The 27,471-nt window shown below is 37.7% G+C and overlaps 1 protein-coding gene across 1 annotated transcript in view; it reads right to left on the bottom strand.

Moving 5' to 3' along the window:
- Positions 1 to 4,797: 4,797 nt before the first annotated feature.
- Positions 4,798 to 27,471, bottom strand: part of LOC139944810 (uncharacterized) — a 29,745-nt gene continuing 7,071 nt past the window's right edge. Inside the window, exons 2-3 of the mRNA XM_071941922.1 lie at positions 13,771 to 13,819; positions 4,798 to 6,103 (exon numbers count right to left, since the gene is read on the bottom strand). Of these exons, the coding sequence (XP_071798023.1) occupies positions 5,612 to 6,103; positions 13,771 to 13,819 (541 nt within the window). The 3' untranslated portion in view covers positions 4,798 to 5,611. The remainder of the gene's footprint in view (positions 6,104 to 13,770; positions 13,820 to 27,471) is intronic.

The following is a 27,471-nucleotide window of genomic DNA, read 5'->3' as shown; positions in this document are numbered from 1 at the left end:
TATTATGTAACCTTTAAAAAGACATCCATTGAAAAAACACAGGCTTGAATATTCTGATAAATGTTTTACATGTGAATTCTTTATTTTGCCTTTAAACAATGAAATGCAATATGGTTAAAGCTTTTAGTTAACAATGGAAAGGTGTTGACGATATAGAAGTTCAAATGTTATTGGATGAATATTAATTAGTACATTAAGTAAATTACTTATGTAAATGTGTTTTTTCACTATGTATAGATATTTATATATGTGTACTTAAAACTAGTTAGGAGAGATGGCCTTAGCTTCCAAGACCAGACCTTCAAAGGAGGCATAACAACTTTATTCTAGTCTGTACTTGACACTTCAAGACAGGGTTTATGTTTGGTGAACTTGTCATGCTTTATAATCAGAGTACAACAGTCTGAGTGTTGAGTTACTACATGGTGTTGGACTGAGGACTAAACTAGTAAAGTGATCATGCTTTACATGGGATCAGGCATACCACCATAATAAGATTCAAACAGTCTATGTATTGAGTTTCCATATAGTTTTGTTTTTTGTTAAAGAGAGAAAGGATACTTTTAAAATCACTTTTGGAGTTTAAATCCAATATTTTGCTGATAAATTAAAGCTTGCGATGTCTTCATCTTGAAGAAAAAATTTACTGAACACCTTGGAATGAGTCTGAGACTTATCAACTGGGCCCAATTTCATAGAGTTGCTAAAGCAGGAAATATTGCTTAACAATTTTCTGCTAAGCAAAAAGGAGCGGGATACCAGTCACAATTTGTACATGTAACATGTTATTTTGGCTGGTAAACTTATTCCCATAAACATAATTATGAGCTTAGCTACTTTTTGTTTGTGTAAGCAGCTCTATGAAATTGGATCCTGCTGTCCTGAGCATTCGTTAAAACAAATATCTGTTAGCAAACATTTTAATTAATCAGCCTGAATTCCACTTGATATATGGTATATGATCTTAACTGTACCACTGTACATATATATTATGTACAGTTTAAAAGGATTCATAAACCAAAACATATTTCTTATAGAATGCTCTAAGGATAAGTTTGAGTTGCTGAGGTTTTGTTTGAAGAGAAAATATATCATTTTTTCAATGATATTCATGGACTAGACAGGTTCATACTTCCTGCAAATGTGATACAAAGTATGTCATTACAAAATACGCAACGAATAATTCATAAAATATGTTCAACTACTGCAAAACATTTGCTGCATAACCATGTGACGTCAAAATTTACTTCGCATAAATATTCGCAGGAAGTATGACCCAGGCTTTACTCAGAAATCCGCCTTAAAACTTTTTTAACTAAACTTCTTTCTGTTTTTATTTATTTAAAGTACAATGTATACAATTTAGTGGAGAATAAGCTAGTGGAGATGTTTATAACAGCGGATAAAAGTTGCAACGATTAGTTATTACAGTATTTTGTGAGGCCTGACAAGGCTAACGGCTGTGACTAGTTTGCTAACAAGTGATCATAGCCACAGCCAAACCAACAAATCCTGCCCAGGGTCCAATTTCATAAAGTTGTTGGGTGGGAAAAAAATATATTTAAACATATCAACATATCGGAGCACTCAAAATGAATAACATGTCATTTTGGCTGGGTTAATCCTCAGCAAAGGTGCTAAGTTTTTGTTGTGGTTAAAAGCTTTCTTGAACAGAAAATTCCGCTTAGCAAGAGAATCAGATAAAACAGAAATGAGTGGGGTACCAGTCGCATCAGTCTAAACTGTATGGTAGTTGGCTGGTAACATATTTCTGTGCTAAGCAATTTGTTTGTGCTTGCATTCTTTTATGAAATTGGACCCAGTATTTGCATATATTTTAATTAAAGTGCTTGTAAACTTGAAATTGCTTTGGCTTCAATAAACATTAATGTATACAATAAGGTGATATCATGTAAAGGCAGTGGACACTATTGGCACTCGAAATAAAAACCTCACTTGGTAATGAGTAATGGGGAGAGGTTTATAGTATCAGTGTGGATAGTATAAAACACTGTGAGAAACAGCTCCCTCTGAAGTGACGTCGTTTTCGAGAAAGAAGTAATTTTCCACGAGTTTGATTTCGAGACCTCAAGTTTAGAATTTGAGGTCTCGAAATCAAGCATCTGAAAGCACACAACTTCGAGTGTCAAGGGTGTTTTTTTCTTTCATTATTATCTCGCAACTTCGATGACCGATTGAGCTCAAATTTTCACAGGTTTGTTATTTTATGCATATGTTGTGATACACCAAGTGAGAAGACTTGTCTTTGACAATTACCAATAGTGTCCAGTGTCTTTAATTAGGCTTTTATTTATTTATTTATATTTATTTTTTACACACAATATCCTAATTACAACAGAACCAATTAATTAATATTGTTAATATTATTATCAATTAATGTTGCATTTATGTGAGCACACAGTACATATTCATGTTATATACTGAAACAAACAAAAACAGACACAAATAAAAAATGAAATAAAATACGTTGTAAATATCGAACAAAACAAGAATGTATTCATTCATAATTTGTATTTGGAAGCAAATTAAAGTACTAAGGAAGAAAAAATACACAAAATTACTTGAGAGTATGGTGATCTCACCTTTTCTATAAAGCAAGGAGCAGGACAATTTATGTGGAGTTCACCACGCCCCCCCCCCCCCCAAAAAAAAGGGGGGAAAACAAATATAGCAAACTAAATGAACAAAAGAGTAAACACAAAGAAATAAACACTTAGTGTGTTAGAAAAAAACAAAATTTATTTTTGTACTGATACCAGATTAAACAGTATTGCGAATTGCATGCCATAAAACAATCATAAACAAGAAGGAAACTGTTATACCAACAACTCAATAGCAAATCAGCAACTGCCTGGCGCCTTTTCTGCATTACAAAAATAAGCATTACAATCGTATTTGTAGACAGGGAATCAAACAGCAAAAGAAATGCTTGTTTTTCAGCAGAAACAAAAATTGAGGGGACCAGTTAAATTAAAGTGTGCAACATATACATCAGATAACATTTTGGCTGGTCACCCACCAGAACTACATTTCATCAAACGCTAAGATTCATTTACACAAAATGAGTTCACACAAATGCTTTGGTAATTTTCTTAAGTTTTTTTTCTTTGAAACAACTCCAAAAAAGATTGGACAAAACTACAATGAGTAAAGTTTGATGATTGATTTTTCCAACTCTACTAATAAACCTTAGCGATGGTGAAGTCAATCCCCAGGCCTAATTTCATAATGCAGAAAATACTGTTTAGTGAAAGTTTCTTTGCAAAGCAAAAATATATTGTACATACGTGCTAAGCAAGTTTTGCACTTACAGGCTTAATGAAATTGAACACAGGACTGCAGTCATGGACCATAGATACATAGAGCAATGTACAGACACCTGGGGTGCGTTTTGGCGGTCGTAAAAAAAATTCAGTTTGGGTTGAAGTTGCCATTGGTTACGACCGACCGCCAAAATGCACGCCTGGCTTCAGCAATGATGGGGTGGGGGGGGGGGGGTGTCTGTACACTGCTCCATGGCATTGCCCCTGCCAGTCATGTGATTGGCAAAGATCCCAAGAAACCTTGAGTTGTCATTGACTTGAGCATTTCTTACAACAAAGTAATTCAATTATAACATCTTCTCTCAACGACAAACGTCTTGTCAGTTAGTTTGCCGTTGATAAATATGACAAACAATTACATTAAGTTGCACTTGAGGTTTTAGTAATTATCATTTACAAAAGACGACGGACATTTCCAGCCATCTTTATATCTTTACATTGTGTCCATGAGATTGTGGTTTTGGGCTATGCCTTTTCTGTTTTCTGTGACTGATGATAAATACTGCCCTCTGCTGTCCAGTGGAGTACATGAATTTAATTTTAAGGCCAGTACAGGACTTGGACTTTGTGTTTTGAGACATTAGTTTGATTTTTAAACGGTGAAGGACGGTCATTAATGTGAACTTTGCCTCAGGTTGTACGGGCAATAGACTGTATGTGCAATGAGATCAACATGCTGTCATCTTGGAAAAACAATGATGAAGCAATGAAGATAAGTAAGCACCCCGAACTGTATGGCAAATGAACACAAGAGGGCGCCCTACTTCAATGACGACATGTGCATAAGGCGTACAGGACTGGTAATTGCCACAGGTGCAATTTCATAGATATACAAATTATTTATGAAATTAATCGTGCGCCTCAGACTTGTAGGAAACCAACCGTTAAAAGCGTTTTATCAAGCTAAATAAGCAATAGTTTTCCTGTGCTAAGTAACTCTATGAAATTGACCCTTGGTCTGTGAGGTTTTGACCTCAGAATCAGTTATTTAAGCTGCAATGAAGAACCGTTTCTTTGCAGCTTAAATAAACCAACCTTTCTTTTTTGTTTTTAAATAAGCAATGACTGGGAAGGAGTGATGCAAAATGACGACAGGAGCCTCGTTTCATGGAGCTGCTTTAGCAGACAGTCCTGCAAAAAAAAAATCTGCTTAAAGGAACACGTTGCCTTGGATCGGTCGAGTTGGTCTTTGAAAAGCGTTTGTAACCGTTTTTTATAAAATGCATATGGGTAGAAAGATGTTGTAAAAGTAGAATACAATGATCCACACAAACATGCCTCGAAATTGCGTGGTTTTCCTTTTACCTCGTCGACTAACACGTCGGCCATTTATGGGGGTCAAAATTTTGACCCCCATAAATGGCCGACCATGTTAGTTCGCACAGTAGAAGGAAAATCACGCAATTTCGAGGCAAACTTGTGTGGATCATTGTATTCTACTTTTAAAACATCTTTTCAACCATATGCATTTTATAAAAAACGGTTACAAACGCTTTTGTTTTGACCAACTCGTCCGATCCAAGGCAACGTGTTCCTTTAATAGTAATAATGAGCAGGATACCAGTCACAAATTGTACATTTAACAAGATTTTTTGGCAGGTATTCTGGTACGGATAATTTTATTTTGCTTAGCTTATTTTCATGCTTAAGCAGCTCTGTGAAATTGGGCCCATATGTAGCAGAGTGAGAAAAACAGCATAAACATGATCAAGAAAGCTGGTCATTTCAACAATTGAGTAAAACTCATAATAATAAAGCACCCTTTCAGCTGTGACTGCTGTTTTTCACAGCACGAGGGCCTCCTTCACAAGAATAAATTGGAATGGACTTGAAGGGCATCAACACATCCCACAATGCAACAAATTGGTAGATTCACTGGCACTTATTTTCATAATATACAACATAACTTTTAAACAACAGTTTATAAAGAACTTTGATGCTCTTTCACCGAAGAATTTTCAAACATTTAAGGCTCTTCTGTTCAGCAACAATCCACGCAATAAATTGCAACATTTTCCATTTTTTATCTGTCCGCCATTTCTTCTTTCCCTTCTTCAGTTCATAACATCATGCTGGCAACAGGCAGTAATCAGTCCGCTTGCTTTCAAAGCTAAGAAACTTGTAAACGAAAGTCACGCTTTACTGCACAATTTTCAGGGAGAAAGATAAACTTATAAAAACGGCTTGCAGTGTTTTGGGTTGGGTTTTTTATTCCGGCGTCTCAAACAAAAGGTGAACTTAAACGGTGGATTCATCCCTTATTGTGGTCATGTCTGTGATGGCGGCTGGGCATGTTGTGTCGTGGTCTGCTGTGGTATTGAATGCTGTGGCGTCTGTTGCGATTGGATGTGACCGTACTGGCTTGCTTGCTGCTGTGGTAAAGCCTGCTGTTGGCTCGATGCCTGTTGTGCGTGCGTTGGTCCGCCAGCAGCCTGCATCCCAGCGAACTGGTCCGAGGGCGGTGGTGCTTGTGACTGCTGCGTGAAGCCGCCGCCGTCTGTTCGAGGTGCTCCTCCCCCGGCCATACTTGGGAAACCTCCTTGGTCTTGGGTGTTTGCCGTCGTGTTGACGAGCCTGTTTACTTGAGGGGTCTCAGACTGGCTGTACGGGTGGTGAGGTAGACCCTGGGTCTGGGTCTGTCGTAGGAGGCTGTTCTCTCGTTGAAGCTGCTCATTCTTGTCTAAGAGCTCGTTGATCTGCTCCTTCAAGACCTCCACCTCTTCCCTCACGGCAAAAAGCAAATGACTTTTCACCAGGTCCTGATAAGAAAGTAAGTAAAATACTAATAAGCAAATGCAAATTGGATTGTCACATTACAAAACTGTTGTTGAAAACAAAGTCAATGCCAAGGCCCGTAGCTCCAATTTCACAGAGCTGTTTAAACACAATGTAATTGCTTAATACAATTGTCTGCTAAGCAGAATCGAGCAGGTTACCAGTCACAAATTGTACATGTGACATGGTAGTTTGGCTGAACCTTATTCTGGTCATAGAGTAAGTTCTGGTAGGCAACATTTTATTGTGCTTAGCTCCTTTTTGTGCTTTAAGCAGTTCTATGAAATTGGGCCTAGAGCTCATTCAATTACAAAGAGCTGCTTAAACATGTACATAAATATGCTTACCAGAATAAGGTGACAGCCAAAAAACCATGTTACATGTACCATTTTTGACTGATATCCTGCTTAGTTTTGCTAAGCAGAATTTGTTCCGCTTAACAGTAACCCTATGAAATTGGGCCCCAAGCAACAGAGGCAATGCCCTCTGGATAAATACCAAGCCTGCAAAATGATTAAAGGACAAACCAAATATGAATAAAAATTCTGCCATGACACCCACACAGATCACGTATTGGTTGGATTACACGTCTTTGAACACCTCTCAATTCCACCAAAGGAATGCTCACACCCACAACACCCACGTAATTTATGATACAAAGATAATGTACTTAAAGGCCCTGGACACCTTTGGTAATTGTCAAAGTTGAGTAGTGTTCTCACTTGGTGTATCTCAACATATGCACAAAATAACAAACCTGTGAAAATTTGGACTCAATTGGTAATCGCACTTGCAAGAGAATGACGAAAGAAAAAAGGGCCATTGTGGCACAATTTGTGTGCTTCCAGATGCCTAAAAAAGGCTTCAGGCCTAAATGCTTTTATTATTATTGAGAAAATCCCTTTCTCTAAAACTACGTTACTTCAGAGGGAGCCGTTTTACATAATTTGTATACTATCAACAGCGCTCCCTTGCTTGTTACCAAGTAAGTTTGTATGCTAACAATTTGAGTAGATTACCAATAGTGTGCAGTGCCTTTAATCGACATGTACATTTTGTACCTGCAACTGCAGCTGCTCCTTACACCACGCAATAACTCTGAGACATAAGGAGGCGATAAAACAAACACCACCTCATAAATGTTTGCCAATTTTGTCCTGCCACTCACTAAGGAGATCTTGTAAATAACTGTTTCCAAACACTGATTGCAACCTGACGACAACAAAGCGTAACAAAATAAAAAAATACTCCCAACCCCATCATCACCCCCCCCCCACACGTAATAATTGTCACATACATGTAGTCAACATCAGGCTTTCAGCGTTTTTTTGTTGCACTACCCGCCATGTGGTCATCATGTGATCAGAAGACAAAAACCAACAAATAAAGATCAATATCGGGACCTTGTTGTTTCTAAGGCTGGACTTACAAAGCTAGTCTATGGGATCGATTGGGATTAAAACTTAAGGAGACGATTTCATATATATTTGCACGATGGGTCTACAGACAGGACTGATACTTCAGTGAGGCAACGAAGGCCATTGCCTTAGTGTCCCCTGGTCACTGCCTTGGTGCCCTTGAAATGCTCTCCCCAGTACAAATTTGCAATCGCATCATAGGGTGCCCTTTACCAAGATGAAAATGCCTTGGTGCCCTTGCCCTTTGAAAAACGATGCATAGATTGTAAGATGGAGGGACACGTGGCAAACAAAATTACAAAAACAAATTAATTATTTTTGACAACTTGCTTAACTTGACAACAAGCTTTTACTGTCTATTTTAATATCCTTTGGTGGAACTCAAATTATGAACTCATTTCAGGATGTCTCATACGATCGAAACGGAACCATTCTAAATTTACCCACTTTCAAAACAAAGATTTATGCTGAAAATATTTCCAATCTTGTATGTTTTGGGGACGCATCTGTCAGGACGCATTATTTCCAGTCAGTCCTGAGTGTGTTTGTGTATTTACGTCACGGGGTGGGACGAGAATAGCCACTGGGAGTTACATTTAATGCCATGCTTTGCTTTGGCCCATGCTGTGAAAGTGAAACTGAGACTGACCAACCAGTGGACTCCGCTGGGACTATGACATCATAATGAGTATGACTCAGAAACCATGATGAAACCTTTCATCTCTACTCCAAAAATATCCTCTCCAAAATTATCTTACATAATCTACTATCACCGCCCCCTAAAAATACTCCAGCCGTTTGACATTTTTTATTGCTCCTAAGCACTTTTTTGTTTGCTGTTTTGCTCTTCCGCTTGGTTTTGGAATTGCACATTTTCTATTTTGGTCTAGCACTTTTGTTTACGTAAAAAAAATTAGATTTTTTGGTCTACAATACAAGATGCATTTTTGTTTCGGTCTAGCACTTTTGTTTTTGATCCTACTTCTTTTGTTGTAGTCTAATACCTTTAATGTGGTCTTGCAGGTTACATGTAGTACTGCATGTTTTAAGTTTATGTCTAATGCTTCTTCTTTTGTCTGGCAGGTATGCGATTCATTAATACAAAAACATGAAATTTATGAGGGATTTCTCTTTCTGATCCCAGTTAAAAAAATAAAAGTACACATTGTACAACATGTACCAGCACATAGAACAAAATGATATCACTCGAAGGTCGTAAACTTTAAACATCACGTACACAATTCTTTTGCAAACATTGAAAAACCCCACATATAATTCCATTAACACTAATACCCTTGAACAAACATGGTAAAGAGAAAGTGATGTTATCACTGTGAGTTCAAAAGCTAACTCTCTAACGCCACTTCTCATTGGATAAAAAAGTAACCTAGCTGTCTCCTGGACCAATCAGAAAGGCCAGTATATGTTCCGTGGACGAGTGAAAGACCAGGAATTGCGTGAGAATAACTCAATGGCAGCCCAACACATTTCCTGTTTTTGTTGATACACGTGTCATCTATCATGATTAATAGCTAACAAGGATATTGTCTCTGACTCCATGCAACTTTAACCACAAAATACCATAAAAAAATAAACGATTCCTGGTTTTATTTTGTCAAGTTCAAATCTTTTATACTGTCCTTGCTCTTTAAATTATTGTTACAAACATGAAACTAAAGCAGGAAAAACTGAGGAAAATTGATCTTGATGGCGCAGTGAACAGTTTTGTCTACAATCCCGACCAAAATGCTTGGGCCACCATTTCCCTACGTTACATCCAGGTCCACTTCCCCCTGACAAGAAACATTCTCTCCCCGTCCCCCTGCTCAACGTTGACTGGATGGAACACAGAAGACAGTGCAACAATCAGAACCAACATTGAAAGGGGGCAGGGGGGCCCAACGAGATATGGCTGGGATTGTAGATACCAGCGTTTTATAAGTATGATTATTTATTATTTATTTATTTACTTTTTTAAATGTTATGATTTTTAGTGACTCCTTACGGCATGCCACTACGACAACAATGAAAAGAAAAGGAGCAAAGACACTGACAAAAGATCCTTCATTACAAAATCTCACTCTTTTCACTCTGGCGTCTTGGGGGGGGGGGGAAGGTCATGAAAGGGTTCAGTCAAGTTCACATCCTCAGCTCTGAAAGGCTTATTCCTCAGTCTTCTCATAACAAAAGCAACCCCGTTGGTCGGATTGCAGCTCACAAAACGTTTGATCGATTCAAAGCTACTGTATATTGACGACTTCTCAATGTTTTGGCTCATTTGACCGATCCAGCATTCACACAGGTCTGCTCACGCGAACGATCGTGTCAATTTACCAATTGTTTCCAAAATGTTAACAAGAGTTTTGAAGGTTGAAAGAATTAGCTTGAGCACAAGATCTTATTACAGTGGTTAGGATAGATAACAATGGATGAAAATGAACGATTACGATTAACAAAAAGAACTCCTTTACGATGACTTTGTTTTGTCAAAGAAGATTGTTCCAACAACCTCTCCATTGAGTGCTTGTGATGCTTCAATGAAAACAATGACGCCGCACTTGAACTGTTCACTGATTTGGTTCCAAGTGAAGAGTTATATTATTTTGTCTCACGATTCAACCTTCAGAAACACTAGAGACACAAACAGGGGCCAATTTCATAGATCTGCTTAAGCAAAAAAATTTGCTTAAGCACGAAAATAGCTCGCTTATTTTACACATGTTACTGGCCAAAATTTCCTGCCATATACATTGCTTATGACTAGTATTAAGCTGTTGTTTACTTAGCATTACAATTGAATGGAGTCTTGGCCGGTAATCTGATTTTACTAAGCAATGAATTTTTTGCGTAAGCAAAAATTTTGCTTAAGCAGCTCTATGAAATTGGGCCCAGGTTACGTGTACTTACTAACAGCATTGCAAACAGGTTACGTGTACTTACTAACAGCATTGCAAACAGGTTACGTGTTACTAACAGCATTGTAATTAATTCAAGGAAGTATTAAGTACAAGATTTGGGTCAGTGAGCAGAGTAGAAAATTCAGGGCAGTTTCATTGATACATTTTGGGCTGACATTTTGAGGAAGATTTTGTTTTTTAATTTTGGCCATTTTGAAAGAGAGTGACAAAATTTGAAGCCCTGTCTGCATCAAGTGTAAGCTGGACGGTGTCTTTTTGACACCCTGTTTACAATTTAGACAGCCTGTTTTATCAGTCATTTACATGAACAATTTGATTGTATTTTAAATGAACAATTTGAACACCAGTTTTTCATTTCCAGCATACTTAGAAACCCTTTACCAAATCCTGGCTAAGAGCTTGCCGGTCTGGACGTACCACGTTCCAGTCCAGTGATCACCACAATAAACATTGAACTGTTTGTTTTTTGTCCATAATCGTTTTATTTTTTTTTATAAAGGTTATCATTTTCATTCCAGGATGTGGGGGGGGGGGGGGGGGGTAGCAAAAAGGTCAGTCTAGGTTCAGTACACATCCTGAGCCCTCCTGGGTGGCAAAAGACAAAAGAACAGACAGTTCTTCTGTCCATTCATGACAAAAGCAAACCCCGTTGGTCCGAAAGCGTCACATAACAGTTTGATTGATTTGAAGCTACTGTGTATTGACGATTTCTCAATGTATTGATTCGTATTGCGACTGATCCCCCATTCATGCATGTCTGAACGGGTCAATGTGTCGATTACAAAATTGTTTCCAAAACGTAAACATGAGTTTTTGAAGGTGGAAAGAATTAGATTGACACAATGGGTTGATTACAATGGTCATGGTCAGATAAACAATGTAACAATAAGTTGAATGTTTATAGTAACAAAAAGAATTTGTATACAAAAAAAAAGATTGTCTTTTGGCAAAGAAGGATTTTTTTCACCAACTTCTCACTTGAATGTTAGAATCTATTCGAAAAATACGACTCTGTTTCGTCAAAGAACGTTGTTTCACCAACGTCTCGCTTCAATATTATTGGAATCTACGAACTTGTATGCATCAATGAAGACATTAATTCCACATTTGAACTTTAAACAGTTTTTGTTCAAAGAGTGAGTGTGCAATTTTCAGCCAAGTATTTCCTTTTCAAGTTGTCAATTGAATTGTTCAAACACAATAGTCGCAAACAAACATTGATAATACTGAGAATAACAAAGTTGCAAACAGTACCATTTAAAATTCAGGTAAACAAGATCTGGAATAAGTGAAGTGGAATACAAAAATTCAGAGAAATTTCATCAACATTTTGGATCGACATCGAAATCAACAACAGTAAAAGGTTTTGGTTTTGTGATTTGGTCTTTTTCTGATCAAACCATCTTTATGATGTTTCAGTTCAATGATCAATACTTAGAACTGTCTTAATTTTTTTCTTTTTTTTGCCAATGACATCTCTTTTTAAATAAATAGGTCAAATTATTTTCATGGTGGGTGGTAGCAAAAAGGTCAGTTTGAGGTTCGACCAAGTTCACTATGATTAATAATAATAATAATATCGAAGTCTTATATAGCGCATGTATCCACCAAACAAGGTGCTCAAGGCGCTGAGTATATACAAACTTTCAGAAAGATAGTTATTGCAGTGATGAATTCTGAGACCCAATTATTTAGCACCTTATAAGGGTTTACAAGGTGCTACGACGCATTAAGCAGCCACAACCAGGAACACCGGGGCGAACCCCTTCTCTTTTCGATAAGTGCACTGGGTTCTTTTACATGCGTTACACAACACATGGGACCAACGGCTTTACGTCCCATCCGAAGGACGAAGCAATGGTTAAGCGTCTTGCTCAAGGACACAGTGTCACGGCTGGGGATTCGAACCCACACTCTGCTGATCAGAAACACCAGAGTTTGTTCTTAACCGCTCGGCCACGACACTTCCATGATTGACCTGACAAAAGTCATTTTCATCTCTTCAATTATTCACAGCATCAGTGTTGAAGGGCTGCCTAAATTTATGACAATCTAGTTCATTGACCGCCACAAAAAACTTTTTTTTCTGAAGGTAAACAGACTGCAGAGACTTTTTTCACTTTCAGAAACCAGGTCACTTGAAAGAAAAGATTGTTTTTTGTCAACATACATGTAATGCATTGAATGTTTAAAAACTACAATGAAAATCATGTAAAAGTTTCAGCTAAATTCCATGAATACAGTGTCTACGTGTACTTGCAGGGAAACCAGCAGAGAAACTGTCACAGTATTTTCACCAGAACGTCGAAACTATCCACATTTAGTGATACATGACAGACTGAGAAGGGTACTAACCACATCTCTGGCCCCAGCGTTCGTAAACGGACACCAACCCTCAAAGAAATCTGAGAAACGATTCAAGCAAGAATCGTTTCTCAGGTTTGAACTCTTTCCGGTGAAAAGTTGATACAACATCCTTTAAAAAGAATCCTTTCTCAAAATAGCTTATCAACAGCTGCGGTGTTTCTCACCAAGTAAATATTATGGTCATTACTTTTTGCAGTGTTTACCAATCTATGTACATGTATGTGTATTACCCTCCCTCTAACAAGTTATGCGAGCAATTTTTTTTCAGGATTTATTTTTATTTTTACGACTACATTTATGAACTTGATTGATACCGCAGGTGTAGAAGTAAACATCTGACAACTTTCAATTCAATTCATTCATACCATTTCTACCAAAGATTGTAATCAAGTTACTGGCTCATAAAGCTATTTTTATTGGCAAAAAAAAAAAAAAAAATGAAGACAGTTCTAAGTATTGATCAATGAACTGAAACATCATAAAGATGACCTGTATTTTGTGCTTTAAAAATAGCTTTATGAGCCAAGAACTTTATTAATACTCGTCTCGTCTCAAGTTCGCAGATGCTTAGAAGAAATGGTTTACCAGTCAGAACACAATGTAGACTAGTGTATATTGTTTTGGACTGGTTCCCTGAAAGTACATCTGTGGCAAAAACATTTCTTAAGCACTGTTTCTTCTCAACAACTTTATGAAATTATCCCAAGAAATTGACACTCAAAATGTTGATGGAAATTTTAAACAAAATACAAGAAGGGAAACATATCATATCCTGCCAACACTTTTCCACTATTCCACTATTTTTTTTTACCAAAAGGAATATCTCTTTTGAGTAAATTAGATCTTATTTTATTTCATAACAAATGAAAAAGTGATGGCAGGATACAGAAACTTTTTCTACAGTTACAAGAAACATTTAGAAATTAAAAAAAAGAAGTTTGTACTCACCATTGCTTGCTCTATCTTGTTATCGATTGCTCCACCAGTAGCCGACGTACTGGAAAACATAGAATATAACATGTCCTTGTTAGTTTTACCCGTGTGGATACGCATTTTGCTTAAATGTTCATCAAAAATCACCCCAAAAAAATACTCCAACGGTTCTACTCTCAGATTAGGTTTCCAAAGGTTTTTGAACTGGCAGCGTTATTAATACTCGTCTCGTCTCAAGTTCGCGAAGGTTCTCATCCTTGAAATTTTTCCCCGTTGATGAAATCACGTCCGAGGACGCCAAGGTATTTGGATGAATGTCAAGTAGCCGAAGAATCTTGCGGGATAAACCTCACGTGTCCACAGGTATCTTGTCTCAGATAAGTCTACGAGGACGGAATGTAAACTGGCAGTGTTCCAAAGAAACAAAATCGGATGTGACAACAACGAACCACCACGGTCAATGGCAAGTCATGTTCTGGTGAGGCTGACCAGCAATTTTGTAATATGACCCGTTTCAGATAGACCGGATGGCTGACCAGGTTCGAGGAGACAATTAAAAAACACTAAAGCCTTGACAACTATCCTTGACTCGCTGGTGAATGATTGTGAAGACCGGTCAGTTCAAATGAAGTGACCAGAAGTCATCTGGATATATCACAACACAGATCAAATTGTTAAAAATTTGAAATGTACACATGTACAGCCTCAAATCAAATGTATACAGTTACACCAAATCCATGGAGCTATAAAATAAACCAAGTGTTCCAAAGTATAGTAAATAAATTTGTAGCCAATTTGTGATGCTGTTGTGGACAGGGGTGTAGAGTTATGCCCTTTCCAATACGGGTATGGTTCAAAATGCATCAAAACACTGGTGGAAATTACTGGAAATGATGCCTTCTGAATGCATGGGGATATGGAGGGATTTCCCTGGGCTACTACACTTTCCTAGTTTGGGGGTGGCCAGTTCATTCAGGAAGATTGAGGGACAAGTTATTGCTTATTAATGTATAAATATTTCCATTTTTCTGACACAAAATGTATTTGTGAGGTAGTAGTTGTCTAATGTACAAGTATATTTAATACTTTGGAATTCATAATTTGAGCTTAGCAGCTATAATTAATGAATTAGAAAACCTGGCTGTGTTTCAAGAGTCCATCTTACAAATACACCACCCCCGTTTGAGTGAATGGTACAGGCTTTATCTTTACTGTAGCGAGTGGAAATTTCCACACAGCCTTTATTGACTGTCCATGACTGCAGCATGACCCCATAATGTGCTCGGGTCACTGAAGGCTTTATTATGTAAATTGCCCAGTGGAAAAGAACCAGGCGAATACTGGAAAAATATCTGCAGATGAATTGTATTCTCTGATCCAGGATATGGAGTGGGTCAATTGTTCAATCTTGGAAAGAGCAATTTGGATTATTGTCATGTGGGGTAAAGGGAGGTTGGTAATTGCGCCAACAATTAATGACCATGAAATTGTAAAAGCCTACTTAATAGAACATGGTGGAAAAGAACTAGTTGAGGTGAATATTGGACAATTATTTTTGCAGGATTCATATTCTGATCCAGGATTATATTGAGAGTGGGTCAATTGTTAAGTCTTGGAAAGAGCAATTGGGATTATTGTCATGAGGGATAAAGGGAGGGTTATGTTTGAGGTTGGTATAAATTACTCCAAAAAATAATGACCATAAAAAAACATACTTATAACTTGGTGAATACTGGAGAAAAAATATTCTGCAGGAATTGTATTCTGACCCAGGATTTTGAGTGGGTCAATTGTTAAATCTTGGAAAGAGCAATTTGGATTAATATTTCAATGTGAAAAATGTTTCTGCTTAAAGCGTTTCTCGGATTGTATTATTCCAATTATGGATTATTCTTCCTGTGGAGATGTTACTACTATGGATTTTTGGCAATATCTAAACAAAAACTACACCATTTGTACGTACAATGTATTGTATTTATACAGGATTGAAACAATCACTCAGTCGCCAACACTTCAAAACAATCGAACAGTTAAATAAAAATCTGCTTTCCCTTTAAATCTTCGAAAGAGCAATAGGATTATTGACATGTGGGTTAAGTGGAAATTTGATCCAAATAACAAAATCCTAACAATAGATGATGAGTTGGAAATAAGAATCGTCAATTCAAACAATTTGCAACCTGATATTTTTGGCACAGCTTGAAAGACACTTATTATTGCTTGGCAGTTTACACGTGGCAATGAAAACAACTACAGTTGTCACAACTCACAACAACCTCTGTATTCATAACAACATATTGTCACAAACAATACAGGAGTCAAGTATTTGTCGGAAAGCCCTTATCTTTTCCTTTGAAAGAAAATCACTTATCGGCTTTTTGGGCCTATCTGACCAATTGTCCAAGCTAGCTGTTTGCCACTTAAACTCTGTAATGAATTACCATAATTTTTTTGTCAACAAATCATAGAACAATGACGCCATGCATCTCCACTCTTTGAGAGCAAAGTTCGCCATCAATTTCATTAGGGTCCAACTAAATCAATTTGATCTAAACTGATCGAAAGTAAACGCGACCTCAAAACAAGTCATTGAATTGAGTTGCGAACTCTACCGCTTTTTAAATTTAGCTAACAAAATTTGAGATGAGAAGGACGGAGAAGTAAACAACATGCCTCTTCTTTTAAGGTTTATGAAAGTTGGCAGCTTAAAATAGGGAAATTTGTTTGTTCCTTCTCATTATTAACAAAGTAACCTGTCATGGCTGAGCGGTTAAGAACACCAGACTCGAGCAAATACATGTAATTTTTCGCAGTTTGCTTGTAACCTACCATTACCATCTTTCATGACAATTTTTGATAAAAATTGCATATAACTTGTTTTCGTGGTAATTACTAAAGTATAATCCAACATTGAATGAATCAACATCCTTTAATTAATTTATGAGAAATTTTATAGACTGGTCGAGAATGGTCGAAACATGCCCTAAAAACGTTTTTATTAAATCGGTTTGTGGAGCCTGACTCTCTCCAAAGTACCAAAGAGGGAACAATACCAAAAGAACACAAATTCACATAATATCTGACAAAAGGATTTTGTGACATAAGAAGGAAGTGAAACTCAGTTAATGTTTTAGCAGCGGCTCGCCCATCCGTCTATGAACAGGGGTAGCCCCATTAACAAAAGGAAATTTTGGGCCACATCTTGCGCAATGTTGTAACAATACAGCATTGTTTATCCTATTGTCGTGGTAAGATTCTTCTTAATGATTTAAATTTGCATCACTTTATATTATTCATATAAAGTCTTTGTTTTCCCCGACAACTCAAAACAAATGATTTTCAGTGGTCATCATGCTACATCTTTAAAACATCATCTAACTCAAACTATAAAAAAAACTGTAAATCACAAACGACAAAAAGCACCAACAGGCCTGTATTCTTCGTTTTTAAAGGGCAAGGGCACCATAGCATCCCTCGTCAATTGTACATTTTTACTGGAGCATTTCAAGGGCACCAAGGCAATGACCAGGGGGCATGGAGGCAATCTCCTTCGTTGCCTCCGTGAAGTATCAGGCCTACATAAAATATAACACAATTCTCCACCTTGAGAAAATTCAGCAAAAGACCCTACCTGTGTAAAATCATTATCACAGTCAGGAGGGCGTGGTCAGCGCTCGTGGGTGTCAGTAAATTCCCCCTCTCTGGAGAAGTTGCCAAGACGCTCAACCCATCCAAATCTGTCGCCCCACAGCAAGCCTTAGTTTTGCCGCTGAAATCTAGAAGAGGTTTCATTGCAGTGTTGAAGATCTCAGTGTAAATGAATCAATTCAGACTCCAGTAGATTAATAGAAATGTCACCCCTATCCGTCTGATTATTCCAAAAAACCAGAACCAGTTGTCGCTAAGCCTCAGATCAGAAAACAAATTTCCATCGGGAACATCAGACGATCTTTTGGAGGATATATTCTGGTGCTCTATTCTTCCAGTGAGGATGTCTCGATGCGATCGTTGAGTTTAATGACGATGAAGACCAACTGCCGTGCCGATGTTCTCCGATCCCCACGTCGTCGTTATGCATACGAAGCATGTGGAGGGCCCAACAGCCCACAAGGGGTTTGTGTACTGTACACTGTACGTGTATCATTCAAGACGAGCTGAATATTTTATAGGGCTCTGAGTCTGCATGGGTTTGAGAAGAGATCCATGAGGCGGGCGTAGGGTAGTGACACAGACAGAGAGACCGGGGGTGAAATATAGCAATCTGGGCGATGGCCTCCTTGGGTGTTCTCTTACGATGCTTGTCATTGGATGATGAGACAATTTAAAGAAATCCACAACCAATCAGAATCTGGATTACAGTTCCTAGAAGTCTTGATCCAAATATGTATCAAAAATATAAATTTTGTGTGAAAAACAGAGAGATACTTGGGAAAAAATCTTTGCCACGGTGGCACAATTTAAAGAAATCCACAGCCAATTAGGAAATCTCAATCACAATTCTCGGCAGTCCTCATCCAAATATGGATTCCAAAAACATAAATTTGTGCGAAAAACAGACAATCTGTCTCATGAAACATTATCATACTCAATGATAGTAAAGACTTGTAACGGGTGTAATGTGCACATATCCACCCTGCTGAATGTTCAAGGCGCAGTAAGTAAACATTTTAATATGACTTTCTCTTTACCGCAGAGCAAAGTAACTAACACTTTCTCTGTGCCACAATCACAAAATCTTTTCCAAGGAAACCAAAAACCAAATCGAAAACAGAAGAGACATTTAAGGAGACACTGGGTGAGATTTGCATGAAAGCAGGATGTGCTTTAGTTTAATTCAAGCTTCAAGCGTGTTGGTTTTTTCGGCAACGCCCTGAAATCTGAAGCTTGGTGTTTATTTTCTTACGAGGCCCTCCCGGTTTCCTGTTCCACATTTAAAGGAACATTTACAGAAATGGCAAGTAAAAAACTTGTCTAAGATCACAAATTTACATAAAACTAACACGGTCTAATTGTGACGATAGTAGAAAAACATCCCTTGAAATACTTCTGTCTGAACTATGTAAATATAACTAACTTTCCGTTTGAAGTTTATTGCTCAGTAAGTGTTTTAGTCATTTTACATTTTAATTTATGTCATACAAAATGTGTAATCGTGTTTTTTCACTATTTTCTTGTGACCCAGATGGCTGATCGATCTCAATTTTCTTCAAGTTTATCAGTTTATGTATTGTGGATAACAAAAAGTGCTTACACTGCCAAAAACTGTTTTGTTAGCAAAACCACCTCTGTAGTGTTCTTTATATTGAGACAGTAGGTTAATTTTGCACAAAAGTAGAATGACTTAAGTTAAAAATCCAGCTTCAAGATGTTGGTTTTGGCAGCGCCCTGAAATCTGAGGCTCTGTGTTTATTTTCTTGCGAGGGCCTCTGGGTTTCCTGTTTCACACTTAATATGAATGTTTGTGAGGATGCATTGAAGGGGATGACGTCACTAAACACTGTCACATTCTCATCCACCCTCTGCCAACCAAGGCACATGACCAGCTAATGTGCACGTAGACAAAATCATTACTTTCTCTTTTGCCTTGCATTACTTAGCGTTTATAAACAACCACCTCCGCAATCCACCCCGATTGACATTAATGTTGCGTGAGGGGAACATCCAGACTGAAATATCCATGTACATGTACTTAATTCAAATGTTAATTTATGAGTGGGCATGAGGTGTGCTCATGCTAGAGCTGAGCCATGTAGAATTAAAGGATTTAGGTACTTTTTGTAACACAAAACAGTGTCCACAGATTAATGTTAAACTTACATCATTTGAAGACATGATAGTAGAAAGCTTCCCTGAAAATATATAATACGTTTTACATGCTAAAATAACTTTCGTCTCATGATCACTGAGATGAAAATTATGTTCATGACATTGTTTTACTCATTTATCAAAAACTACAGCACCTCAGCTGGTAATATTTTCAGGGAAGCTTTCTACTATCATTATCTTCAAACTGTGTAAGTTTGATGTAAATCTATGGACATTGTGTTTTTTGTCCTACAAATAGTACATGATAGAACCTTTAATAGGAAATAGTGGAGGAAATCCACCATTTTCAGATTGTGGTAAAAAATGTGTTATAAATACATGTAGGGTTTTTCTTTTCTATTGTCTTTAAGTAAATTCTGAAAGTATGGTCAAAGCCTGCTGAATTGAAATGAGGTTCTCAAAATATTTGTTAACTCTGTGTTTATTTTGTGTTTTAAAAGCACTGCCGTTTGATCTGGGGCATTGTATGAGGTTTCTTTATTGTTATTTTTTTTTTAGATTGATCATAAATTCCCATCCTCAACTGATTTTTTGTTTTTAATAACGTATTTTGTTGGTGCAAACGATTTGCACAGATCGCCTCGATAATAGCCACATTACTTTGAAGTTAAAACGATTCTAAAAATGCTTTATCGAAAGCTGCTATACATACTTCTAACTAAGTAAGTTTTTATTTCCATTAATTCTAGGAGTGATTCCTAAACCTTCCCTTTAAGCCTGTGCTTAAAGGAACACGTTGCCTTGGATCGGTCGAGTTGGTCTTTGAAAAGCGTTTTTTGACCGTTTATTATAAAATGCATATGGTTAGAAAGATGATGTAAAAGTAGAATACAATGATCTACACAAATATGCCTCGAAATTGCGTGGTTTTCTTTTTACCTCGTCCAAAAACACGGTCGGCCATTTATGGGAGTCAAAATTTTGACCCCCATAAATGGCCGACCGTGATAGTTCGCGACGTAAAAAGAAAACCGTGCAATTTTGAGAGATACTTGTGTGGATCATTATATTCTACTTTTAAAACATCTTTCTAACCATATACATTTCATCAAACGGTTTCAAACGCTTTTTATAGACCAACTCGTCCGATCCAAGGCAACGTGTTCCTTTAAGAATTGAAAAACACTCTGGGAAAACCCAGTGTCAAGTGAAACATGACAGAAAGGCAGTGTAAACATTGCCCTTAATCCCGCTTTAAAGCGCTTTCCCCCATGGGGGCCTCCATGCAGGCTTGGATGATCAAGCTAGCAATCAGACATGAAAATGAGAATGTCTCAATTGGAATCCGAACATTTTCTTCGCTTTGTAGTTTTTTTTTATTGACCACTGTCTTCTGGGGAATAAAATTTTTTGATTAGAAATGTTGAAATTTTGTTTGCTATCTAGTATGACAAATTTCAAGAGACATTATCATTTCAACCGTAGTCAATGTTCCCCCATACAATTTCCCTTACATGTACAATGATTTCTCTATTAATGTACATTAGTTTATATCCTTGCATTTCTTAAGGTGAAGAACTGCATTCTGTAAATTATCTTTATAACCCTTTCAGTTCAGTGTCTCCCATAAATGACAAAAACTTGTTACAATAAATAGAACGAATCCTAAATTTGGCCAGGTGGCATTCAACCAAGATATTTAAATTGACAGTCAGTACGAATGTAATATCAGACAGTTGACTCCCCCCATGTCTGGCCCACAGTCAAACGACTTCTAAGAAAAGCATCTCCTTCTTAACATTAACATGCGCAGCGTCTTTTTACAAAATGTCACACCATGCCTCATTACAGGAAGATGAATAAAGTGTCAGGTGGGAGGCGACAATTCCAGGGGGAGAAATTTGGGGCCATGGGAGGATGTGAGGGATGTGGAAGAAGGTCATTGTTTTTACATATTTTATCTGAAGACGATCAGAGCATACAATAGACCTTTATCACGGTACATCCATCTTGAATTTCTGCAATTTATATCATTGTTACCAAACCGAGGCTTGAAGAACAAACTAGTCTGGTTCCTAATTGCAAATGATTTTTAGCATTCATTATTGTTATTCGATACGAGGAATATGACTAAGGGAGAGGCAGCATGGCAAAGGTGTATACTGTTCAAAACGTTGAGTCGTTAAAGACCAATTCTTTTCAGAACCAACACTACTCAACAAAAGAGATATTCACATGTTGTTACCACAAATCTCTCGTACTTAGTTTTAAATATTGTTAAGTCTTTCAATCGTTGAACATAAAATTTTGATACATTGTGTTTTTCAAATAAATCATCCCTTAAAAATGCTAAAAGGAGTTTAGCATTTAAGGAAAAATGAAAGAAAACAACAGACAATGTTTACAGGGTTCTCCCTGTGATTTTTTTTAAAATGGGGGCAATGTGGTAAAAATAAATCGCCTAAGCTGATGATGAATTGAATTGATTGAGTCAAGGTCTTCATAATGTTTTCTACTTAGTGTTCATCTAATGGCTTTAAAAGCTCTAATTTGTATTCAAAGCATTATGGGTTTATCTTGATTTGATGAAACTAGTGTTGAACAAATTTTGAATATTTTCTTTTTCCAAAGCTGATGTGTGCAATTTTTCCCAGATGGTGTACAAAACCCATGGACCCCAGTTACAGGGTGCAAAAACTGTTTTGTTAAACCTTGGTAACGTTATTTTGAACCCGCAGTCATTTCGTACTAAGAGCTGGAAATCAACCAACGGTGGGAACGATCATGGTAGTGACACCGGCTAACATCACTCATGTTACCCGCCGCGTTGTGCAGCCATGGTACATGCGTATTTGATGCACATGTGCCATGGCTCAACCAATCAAACTTCACAATTTCCTACTGCGGTATATATAACAAGCGTATTTGTTGCACACGTCATGTGATTGGTTCTCGACCAATCAAACTTCACAGTTTGTTACCGAAGTACAACAATGTACATTGTAATAAGTACAACCAGGCTGTAAAAGTGACAGTATGTCAATGTGGTAATGCATCCTCCACAGGGTACAGTGTACATGTCACCATAAATCTATGCTGTGTGTTGTGAATAATTGGTTGCCTCCATACAGTCAATGACATAAACCTGCCAATAGAGGGCGCCATGGCATGTGACTGGAGAGAGTGTGAAATGCAAGTTTTCCACAGAATCATGTGCCCTGCAGACTTAAATAATCTCACTGCACAATGCCTGGACAGGACAGGACAGTACTGAAACTGTTGTTTGGTTGTCTCTACAGTTAATGACAATAACCTGCCAATAGAGGGCGCTATAGCAAATGACTGGAGAGAGCATGAAATGCAATTTTATCATGCCCCCTTCAGACATAAATGATCTTACTGCATAACACGCCTGTACATTGTTTATGAGTGCTGGAACTGTTCATAGAATTGTGTGATTTCAGATCCTGAGAGAGGCTTCAGGCTCTCTCATATTAAAAATTTTGCGGTGAAAAAAACTACTCCTTCAAAAGGAAAACCACAGAGGTACTTGTAATGAAGATTGATATGTTGCCTTTACATTTGCCCTGTGTGGGATTAAAAATGAAGTGACTATACAAGGCAGGGTAGAAGGATGCGGGAAGAAATTCTGCAGATGGAAAAAAGATGGCAAGGAGCACTGCATACTTACATAGAGCTTAAAGGTCAACTTGGACAGAATTAAGGTTATTGTTCTTTTAGTACAAGAAAAAGAACAATAACGTTGAGTTTGTCCAAGTTAATGATTACTGGGTAACTATAATTGATTAAAAATCAATAAAAGTGGTTTCAACATGTTAAACAAGTTATTTGGATCAGTGAGTTTCACGATCTAACTGAATTCGTTTGTAAGCTCCCATAAACCCTTCAAGGTGCCTGGAATTTCTTCTTTGAGAGAGGGCAAGGCCAGTGTTAGTGGCTTACGGTGTATCTGCTTACATGATGTTTTGTTTTAAAGGAACACGTTGCCTTGGATCGGACGAGTTGGTCAAAACAAAAGCATTTGTAACCGTTTTGTATAAAATGCATATGGTTGGAAAGATGTTTTAAAAGTAGAATACAATGATCCACACAAGTTTGCCTCGAAATTGCGTGGTTTTCCTTCTACTGTGCGAACTAACATGGTCGGCCATTTATGGGAGTCAAAATTTTGACCCCCATAAATGGCCGACGTGTTAGTCGACGAGGTAAAAGGAAAACCACGCAATTTCGAGACATGTTTGTGTGGATCATTGTATTCTACTTTTTACAACATCTTTCTACCCATACGCATTTTATAAAAAACGGTTACAAACACTTTTCAAAGACCAACTCGACCGATCCAAGGCAACGTGTTCCTTTAAAATGACAGGGCATCATGGTAGTTTCCCTTTGATACAGCGCACTTCTATAAGGAAATTGTCAATTTCTATTAAATAAGTACCTTCACAGAGGCAACTTCCTCTGTTGCCTCCATGAACTTGTATCAGGGCAGAAACACTTGTTACATTATATGGGTCTAGTGGTCACAATCCATCTGAATCTTTTATTTTGGTAATGGACTCCATTAGGAAAATGGTAAACTCTATAAAATAAGGTTTTGAAGAGGCATTAAGGCCAAGACCAGTAGCCGATTTCACGTAAACTAATCGCTAGGATTAATCTACAACTCTAATGGGAACTTACATGTAATATGGGTTCAATGCGTCTTACATGTAGCAGCAATGGATACGAAACTTTAAAAGTCCTCAAGTCTTAAGACTTATCCTATACTACATGTACATGTAGGAAGAGTTTGGTGATATCAACAGCAGGGCACCAGTGGCCGTGTATAATTCCAGGGCCGAGTAAAGTAAATATCCCCTCAAACCTCTTCATACCCTGAAGCAAAGTCTGCCTTGCTTTTGAAAAAATCCAGTTGAAAAAATCCAGAGAATCAGGCCGGATTTATACAATCTTTAAGTCCAGAGAAAATTTGTATTACAAAAATTATACATGAAGTAAGTGTACATGTATGCACCTTTAAAATCCAAACTAATGAACTTTGGAATTTGACTCTAACCCACAGAATCTGCAACCAAGACATCACTTCAAACATTAACTCAAAGGACTGATTGCGTTCTCATTAAATGATATATTTTTTCATTCAGGTTTCGGTTTCTGATTAATTACTAACGCAGAGACTTATTATTTTAATATTTCTGTTGAGGGTACAGCGGATGTGGTGTGTTTAAATAGTGACATAGATTTGCTTGACCTTTAACAGTTTGCGCTTAAATCTTTTACAGATTAGAAACCTGTTTTTTACATTCATTGTACATGCTTTGTGTCAGTAGACTGGACTTGCCACTTCAAATTTTCAAGGTGAGAGCCACACAACTTTTGAGCCGTCGACCCACATAAGCTCAGGCCTGATACTTCAAGAAGGCAACAAATGCAGTCACATTCGTTGCCTCAAATGCCCCCTGGTCATTGCCTTGGTGCCCATGCCCTTTCACCAAACGAAGCCAGCCACTTCAAGGTGAGGGGTATGTGCAATATGGGCCTAACTACTTCGTTGTCAACCCAAATTACACTGTAACTGTCACCAGGGACACACGCTGCCTACCCCTGCGACTGAAACAGGGTTAAGGCCAAGTCATACTGCAGCGATAATGAAAACGACCACAACGCAAAGAGAATGCATTCTATTGGTTGAAATGCTCCATGCAGAATACGCACACGCTCATTCAACCAATTGAGGGCGTGAATTGTTAAAGGAACACGTTGCCTTGGATCTGTCGAGTTGGTCGTTGAAAAGCGTTCTGTAACCGTTTGTTGTAAAATGTATATGGTTAGAAAGTTGTTGTAAAAGTAGAATACAATGATCTACACAAACATGCCTCGAAATTGCACGGTTTTCTTTTTACCCTGTCGACTAACACGGTCGGCCATTTATGGGAGTCAAAATTTTGACTCCCATAAATGGCCGACCGTGATAGTTCGCGACGTAAAAGGAAAACCATGTTATTTTGAGTGATACTTGTGTGGATCATTATATTCTACTTTTAAAACATCTTTCTAACCATATAATATGCATTTCAAACAAACGGTTTCAAACGCTTTTAATAGAACAACTCGTCCGATCCAAGGCAACGTGTTCCTTTAACAATCTCGTTGTCGTTCTTGTGTCTTTACCCCCTTCACAGTCTGTATTTATACCATGTACATGGTGTACATTAGCAATTGGGTATCATCCACTAGAAGCCTGGCTGGTAGAGCAGAACGCACTGCCTTTCCAACTTTTTACAAAGCAATTTTGGTTAAACATACATGTAGAAGGGTTTTTGAATTTTCCAACTGAAAGCCTACAGCCAAAGCAGGCCTGATACGTCACGGAGGCAATCGCCTCTGCCTCCATGCCTCCTGGTCATTGCCTTGGTGCCCTTGAAGTGCTCAAGTAGAAATTTACAATTTCCTCATAGGGTGCTCTTTACCAAGAAGAAAATGCCTTGGTGCCCTTGAAGTGCTCAAGTAGAAATTTACAATTTCCTCATAGGGTGCTCTTTACCAAGAAGAAAATGCCTTGGTGCCCTTGAAGTGCTCAAGTAGAAATTTACAATTTCCTCATAGGGTGCTCTTTACCAAGAAGAAAATGCCTTGGTGCCCTTGCCCTTGCGAAATGTGAAGCATACAGGCCTGCAAAAGTATTCTATCTAAGTGCCCCCGAAATCAATAAAATTTTGTCAAAGAAATTTGTTTCTCCAACAAATCGCCTGCAAATGACTTTTGGTAATTTCTGTGGTGTCATCCACTCTACAGGATACGGGGTTCGTTCAAAATGTTTACTTGACCAGAAATGTGTGTAAATATACAATCTGACTAAAATCAAAATGAGAACTTTCTAACAGCATGCATTCAACTAATTTTATTTTAGTAAGGGCAAATACTGATCTCATCTTTTATTTGGGGTTATAAGTGTCATTACTCACTAGAATTGAAAGGTATTTTCCAGACTCAAACATTTGAATTTTGAACATTACATTGTTTCTGTAAGAATGCTACACAAAATACACATTCCAGTTGCTATTTTATAAACCATCATTTGCTACTCAATGATGGCCTGTTGGTTACAGAGGCAGCAAAGGCGATTGCCTCAACGCCCCCCTTGTCATTGCCTTGGTGCCCTTGTAATGCTCTGACAGTAAAAACTTACAACTTCCTTATAGGTTGCCAGCCCTTTCCCAAGGAAAAAATGCCTTGGTGCCTTTGTCCTATCAAAAATGAAAGATCGCCTGGCACATAGGATTTGAGGCATTGCATGGTGAGGTATCAATATATATTTGTTTTGCGGTAACACCATGTGTGTATCTACTTGCCAGGTAGAGTTTGTTCTTTAGAGAACTGTCTTGCTTTATTCTACTACTGCGGAGTAGATTGTTCAGGTGTTCAGGAGACTTCTCAGTTCTGAAAAGAACTGTCCTGCTTATTAACTATTACCTTTTAACTATTGCCTGGCACATTGTTTGCTACATGTATTTAGACAAACACATGGTACATTATACTCTCAAGTACTTGACAAACATTTGTCAATCAATCATTTGATTAATCATTTGCCTGATGCCTCACCCCCACCGTTAACACCAGTTGATGCCTGTTCCAGCATTATACACAAGAATGTTTACATTGCCAATCCAATCCAAAGGTGACACAAAGGTTTCAATTTCTACCTTAACAGTTTAGCCCTCTCAATAGACTGTGCAAGTCTCGCGCAGATTTGAACTTCCGGGACCATTGTGGTCCCAACCTTATCTTATGGAGTTTTACGTTGGGAATATTTTGTTTCGTCCATTAGTTTAGTTTAATATAGTTTATGACCATAAAAATGACATGTTGTTAAAAATGTAATACTAATTAACAACATATATGAAAGTAAAAATAAAGTCAACATAG

The sequence above is a fragment of the Asterias amurensis genome, chromosome 12 (genome assembly GCF_032118995.1).
Source record: "Asterias amurensis chromosome 12, ASM3211899v1".
Taxonomy (NCBI): domain Eukaryota; kingdom Metazoa; phylum Echinodermata; class Asteroidea; order Forcipulatida; family Asteriidae; genus Asterias; species Asterias amurensis.
The sequence above is the reverse complement of the archived record's forward strand: the minus strand, read 5'-3'. Positions and strand labels throughout refer to the sequence as shown.